The sequence below is a fragment of the Acomys russatus genome, chromosome 7 (assembly GCF_903995435.1).
Source record: "Acomys russatus chromosome 7, mAcoRus1.1, whole genome shotgun sequence".
In the NCBI taxonomy this organism is placed as follows: Eukaryota; Metazoa; Chordata; class Mammalia; order Rodentia; family Muridae; genus Acomys; species Acomys russatus.
The window spans coordinates 42,832,901-42,839,206 of NC_067143.1; the positions used below are offsets into that span (position 1 = coordinate 42,832,901).

At 42.3% G+C, this 6,306-nt stretch overlaps 1 protein-coding gene across 3 annotated transcripts; it reads left to right on the forward strand.

The window, feature by feature from the left end:
• Nucleotides 1-878: 878 nt before the first annotated feature.
• Crebzf (CREB/ATF bZIP transcription factor) lies at nt 879-6,081 on the forward strand. 3 transcript variants are annotated; one of them, XM_051148911.1, is made up of 4 exons: nt 879-2,042; nt 2,261-2,338; nt 3,399-3,467; nt 5,181-6,081. In XM_051148911.1, exons 1-2 carry the CDS (start codon nt 961-963, stop codon nt 2,274-2,276), a joined length of 1,098 nt encoding a protein of 365 aa, XP_051004868.1. In that variant the 5' UTR covers nt 879-960; the 3' UTR covers nt 2,277-2,338; nt 3,399-3,467; nt 5,181-6,081. The 3 variants fall into 3 exon arrangements, with proteins under 3 accessions (XP_051004868.1, XP_051004867.1, XP_051004869.1); XM_051148910.1 differs by lacking the exon at nt 5,181-6,081 and having other exon boundaries at nt 3,399-3,860; XM_051148912.1 differs by lacking the exon at nt 5,181-6,081 and having other exon boundaries at nt 880-2,338; nt 3,399-3,860.
• The last annotated feature ends 225 nt before the right edge of the window (nt 6,082-6,306 follow it).

The window sequence follows — 6,306 nt, forward strand, 5'->3', positions numbered from 1 at the left end:
ACAGAAATGATCCAGAATCACAGATCTAGACTGTGGTGCTATCTTCAAGACTTGAGTTTTTTAAAAAGCTGGTGTTTTTAAAAACAGAAAAAGCATAAGGAATCGCTATGGTGTGACAAAGAAACAAACAAACAGCAAGAGACCAATAAACAAACAGACCACCCAATCACCAGCAAAAGAGGGAAGTGGCCTCTGTTGCAAAACAAAAACAAAACCAAACCAAAACCAAAACCAAACAAAGAAACAACAATGATGTTGAGAATAGCAGCAGTAGTAGTATGAAAGATTATTTTCTGAGACTAAGGACCTCTTAATGTCGTCTGAGTAGTTAGATCGTTTTAGTTGGTAACACTATTTAGATTACGAAGAATAGTCTTTTGTTTTAGCAGTGTCTCTTTAAGTGTGTTGTTTTGCTTGCAATTTAATTTTGGAGAAACAGAAAAAATAAAGTGTTCACAAATATTTTTTTATATAAGCACGTCAAATATGTCTAGACGTCCAGTATTAGATTGTCGAGTTTAGTACTGGGTAGTCTCGATGAATTAGGGGGCGTCAACCTAGGTTTTATTGTTTTTGCCGCTGCTACTATGACATCACCGCAAAGCTAGACTTAACTGCGTCTGGGGGGGAAAAAAAAAAAAAAAAAGTACCCGAAATCTCGCGATACTCTGCTTGGCGGAGCGCGTTGCTGGGGGCGGGGCGGGGAGAGCTAGTAACTTCCGGCCAGGCCGCTGTCTGGGTGGCGCGGCCGAGTCCTCGCGGACTTCGCCGCTTCGCCGTTTCCACTGCCTTTCCCTCCCCCCGCCGCCTCGTGCGGGGGGCTGGGCGGCCGCGTGAGGCCACTGGGACCGCACCGGCGCCTGCGGTCCCGTTCCGCGTCGTGGCTCTGCGCGCGGGGGGCCCGGGGCCTGAGGGGCTGCGGCCTACCCGGGCCCGCCGCCGCCTCCGCCGCCCGGCCTCATGAGGCACAGCCTGACCAAGCTGCTGGCAGCCTCGGGCCACGACTTCCCGGGCCACCGCGACAGCCGGGAGCCGCCCGCCGCGAGCCCGTCGCCCCGGGATCCGGCTGGGGCAGCCGCGGGGGCGGAGACGCCAGGGCCGGGATCGCCTGACCGCGAGCAGCCTCCCGGCGACGGGGGCGAGCCGGAGGCCCGGAGGGGGAGCCGCGGCAGCGTGGCCGTGCGCGCTCCCGCGCCCTCGCCTCTGAAGATGGAGGAGGAGGAGGAGGAGGGGGACGCGATCGCCATGGTCCCCAAAGAAGAGCCGGAGGACATGGACTTTCTCTCTGGGCTGGAGCTGGCCGATCTGCTGGACCCTCGGCAACCGGACTGGCACCTGGAGCCCGGGCTCAGCTCGCCCGGGCCCCTGTCCTCGTCCGGCGGAGGCTCGGAGAGCGGCGGCCTGTTGAGGGGGGACGACGACGACGAGAGCGCGGCTGCCGAGATGCAGCGCTTCTCCGACCTGCTGCAGAGGCTGCTGAACGGCATCGGAGGCTGCAGCAGCGGCGGTGACCGCGGCGGCGGGGAGAAGAGGCGGAGAAAGTCCCCGGGAGGGGGCGGTGGAGGTGGCGGTGGCGCCAACGACACCAACCAGGCGGCGGCCAAGAGTCCCCGGAAGGCGGCGGCGGCCGCTGCCCGTCTTAATCGGCTCAAGAAGAAGGAGTACGTGATGGGGCTGGAGAGTCGAGTCCGGGGACTGGCTGCCGAGAACCAGGAGCTGCGGGCCGAGAATCGGGAGCTGGGCAAACGCGTGCAAGCGCTGCAGGAGGAGAGTCGCTACCTACGGGCTGTCCTAGCCAACGAGACGGGACTGGCTCGCCTGCTGAGCCGGCTGAGCGGCGTGGGACTGCGGCTGACCACCTCGCTCTTCAGAGACTCGCCCGCCGGCGACCACGACTACGCGCTGCCGGTGGGGAAGCAGCCGCCGGAGCCGCTGGAAGAGGACGACGCGGCGGGAGGAGTGTGTCTCCATGTGGACAAGGATAAGGTGTCGGTGGAGTTCTGCTCGGCGTGCGCTCGGAAGGCGTCGTCTTCTCTTAAAATGTAGGGTCAAGTAATCTGCTCTTTATCCGCGTTTACCCCTTTCTACTCCCTTACACCATGTAAAAACACCTTAGTGGGACATCTTCACCGGACACATTTCAGAGGCGGAAAAAAAAAGTAATATTAAATCTTTTAAAAAAATGTTTAGCTAAAAGCATGAATGTGACACTGTAACCAACTCCTAATGATAACCTGTGACTATTAAATCTCTCTGACAGTTTCTTTTTTAGGTGATTTCCTTCCTGCCAGGCTCCGTTGTAGGGGTTACAGAACAGTCGTTCCCGCCTCACAACCTGGTAAGGATCCATCTCTTCACGTAACGCTCATGCTCTGCTGCTTAGTCTAATGGGCAACATCTCAATTTGTGTGTGTGTGTGATTTTTTTTGTTTGTTTCTTTTTTCTTTTTTGAAAAGTGGGAGGGGAAATCTTGATTTGGGCCCTGTCCACCCTGGAAACAGACTTGTGCTGGTCATTAATGTTCTTAAGTTGCTTCTGGTTGAAATAGCTGTTAAATGTGTCCCCTTGTTCAGAGTTGCGTGTACCTAGCTCTTCTGTCCCCAGTGTGGACATGGCCTTGGATGACATCGGTTCCAACTGTACAGTGAAACCTGCTAATAGAGATACAGTTTGGAGACAGTGAAACAGGTGAAGTTGAATGGAAGTTCCGAGTTGTACAAGGTGCAAATTGGAATTCCAATTGTAGAGCAACTTTTCAGAGGTTGACAATAAGTATTTGAGGCATGCACAAATGTGGTATTTTTGTGGAGATGACGAATCTCTTAACATACTTAAGAATGCCTTATAGTTTTCAGTAGAAAATACAGAAGTACAATCTATTTAAGATCCTAATATTTCACCACTTGAGAAGTTGGAAATTAACATACCCATCAGATTTCTGTGTTTTAATTAGAGGATGATAAATGAAAAAAATTTTTTGAGGACCAGCACAGTAATTACCTATCATACGTATAAGTATGAAGAAATTGTTGAATTTATTTTTGTTGTATTAAAATTTAGGCTAAATTTGTGTATGATTATTAGATATTGAAGGTTGTGAAATGTGAATGAAAACGTGTAAAGTGAGGCTTCACAAAGAATCTCTCAATATTTTTAGGATTTTTGTCCTATTTAAATACTTTTTAAAATTAAATAGTTCTGGCCACTGATAAGATTGATGCTGTTTTTCCAAAGATGGAAAATATTTCTTTTCTTCTTTTGAAATACTTTTTATTGTCCACTTGTCTAAATCTGTGTTATGATTCTCTGAAATAAAGAGACATTAAATTCTTTGTGAAACATCACTGTTTGATAAAGGATATACGTATTTAGCATCCTTGTTTTTCTTTGTGCTAAAGTGGATACAGCTGTTGGGGCAGAAGAGACGGGACCAGCTGCTGGCCACATTTCCTGCTTTATTTTAAAAGGTAGTATAAGAAATAAGGAAACAGAGGTAATATCAGGGCTTCTGCTGTCTTTTATTTTTGAAATGTTCATAATTAAGTATTTTCCAGCAGTCCAAAGATGTAAGTTACCTTACACGTAAGATGTTTTATTTTGTTACTTGGTTATGGAAATGGATTCTTGTTCTTGCACAACTAACTGTAAATGTTTTGTTGCTAGATAATATGATTTGAGACCTAAATTAGTCTCTGGTTTTCAGTATATCACCTTTTGTAAAATTACCTACTGCTCTTGAGCATGACTGGGTAGTAGCCAACTCACAACTTGGAGTGATGGACCTGCTTCTACAAGGGCAGGAACAAGCCCCCACAATGCAGCTGCATGGATTTTAGTGCCTACTGAATTATATATATATATATATACACACATATATATATAAACCAAAAGTAGTTGGAAAATTATTTGAAATGACTAATTTGTGCTCTTTCTGAGATATGTTAAATGTAGCTTTTGAAACAGAAGCCTCGAATTGAAATTTAATACTTGAACATTTTTGTATATATTTCTTTGTATATAATTTTGTGCAGTACTGATGACAAAAATATGGTGTCATAATAAAATCAGGTTTGATGATCTTTCAGTTATGGGCTCAAAGAATTTATTCATCTCTAACATGACATTGGAAAGTAATGGATTGTTAATATAGACTATGCTCTTAATCAAAAGGTTCTGGAAGCAGTAAGTTTGTTTTCCTAAAAATTAAAATCATTTCTGTGGAATGTTTTCTTAACATCAGTGCTTTTCCTGCATTTGAAGTGTGGGCTTCGGGGGAACCAGTTTCTGATTTTGGATATTTTGAAATTCCAAGTACAGATTTTTAGAATGTCATTTTATAAATGGCAGTTTGGACAATTACGAGCTCTTGACAGTGGCAAGATTAGAGTGTCCTATTTTTAAAGCTGCTTTCTTAGGTTCCTTATGTTTTATTAACTGTCTTTTCTGTTTCCATTTCATTGTTTTCTTTTCTAGTTTTGGTGACTGATTTTTTTCTTTTTTTTGCATCAACTCATGGTCTTGTTTTTACATGGTAACTGCATGTATTTAGGACCTATCAGGGGCTTAAAATAAATTTGATCATATTTATGTGTAAGCACATTTTACTGTAAATGTTTTGGGTTTCTCAATTTACAGCAGTTGTTTATTTCAGTGTGTAGTAAATAGTATCTTAAAGTGTCCTGTTCACTACTTGTTAATTAAAAAAGCTATGGTTAATATAAAACTGTTGTCTTACTGTTTTTAGAAGATGGTATCGTGAATAATTAGTATTTTGACAGAGTTCTGAAATATAAAATAGATTGCTTTGAAAATTTCAGGTTTGGGTTTTACTGTGGTGGTTGAGAACAATTTAGTATCTGGGAAACTATTTCAGGTTTTATTTCTTATTTGTGCCTATATGGTAAAAGTGATAGAAAACCTAAAAATGTAGCTTTTAAATACATGTCTTCCTATGGTAGTTAATATTCATACATTAAATGACTAACACATATTGGCATAGTATTTCGGTCATAGTGACTTAAGTTTTTGTCCTTTTCTTTAAAACCAGACTTAACTAAAAAGTACAATTGTTAAAAAATGTAGTCACACTTCTGATATATCCAACAAAGTATTCAAAATATTTTAAATATCTGTGTATTTTATACTCGCTAAATTAATCTCTTTCTCTTCTCTTTAAACAGCTTAGCAGTATCTGCAAAAACGAATCTTTTCCTACAACCTGTTAACTGACTGGACTGATGGTAACAGTAATTGTGGGAGCCATGTCGGTCAAAAATTTGGCATCTGCTGAAAAACATGAATGCCATTTCCAAGGTCCCAAATTACTTCTATACTGATTACACTTTCCAGAAATGGAGATATGAAAAGATTCTCTGGAATGCTTGAAAGACTTAATAGAAATCCATAAGACAAAGCTAATTTTGGAACAAAATTACACTTATTTTTCCTTTCATAGCAGTAACACTAAATTTATTGCATTAAAAAAGATGTAACCATTGGCGAAGAGAATTACAGTGTTTCCTCAAGAAACATTAGCTTTTTACCCAATCAAGGACATTCTGTGGAATTAGATTTAGTGGGCTAGAATGACATAAATAGGTTAGGTGTGATCTCAAAACTTAAGAGTTTGTATTTCTGCAATGAAAAGAGCTGCTTTGGGAGACAGACACCTTGCTGAATAGAATAAAGTCCTTAACTTAAAGAGTAGTGCTTTTAAATAGATGCATTGATTGTATATTTTGAAGAAGTGACTCTGATAATATATTTGGGTGGCATTACAATTTAGGGAAATGTGAGCATGTATATAGTCCTAGGGCTTAGCATCTTCAACGTTCTGAGTATTTGGTCCTGTTGGATGTGTTGAGGTTTCTGATGCATGATACAGTTTTTACTGTTCTGTGTTAAATATTCTGCAGTGTTCTGTAAGGACCTTCATATTCTGGATGATAATGGCTTATTTCATATTACAAGTAAAAAAGCACTCAGCCCAGTCATTTTTCATTATTGTTGGAATATGCTAATACATTTGTCATCTGGTCTAGACTGAGTTTTTTATTTTTTGGCTCACTTGGGAAATATATAGTACGGCTGATCCTTAGCTATATAGGTGTACATGCTGATACTTTGGTGACCCTGAATATGACTCTTGACAGAACACAGTGTGTGTGGACAATTCACTAAGAATGTATATCTTCATATGCAGTTATCTGGTTGAGGTTATTTTGAAGGTAGAGATTTTTTATTTTTAACTAAATAAATGGTTCTTGAAAGTTGAATAGGTAATAGTCACATGTGTTTTTCCCCTCT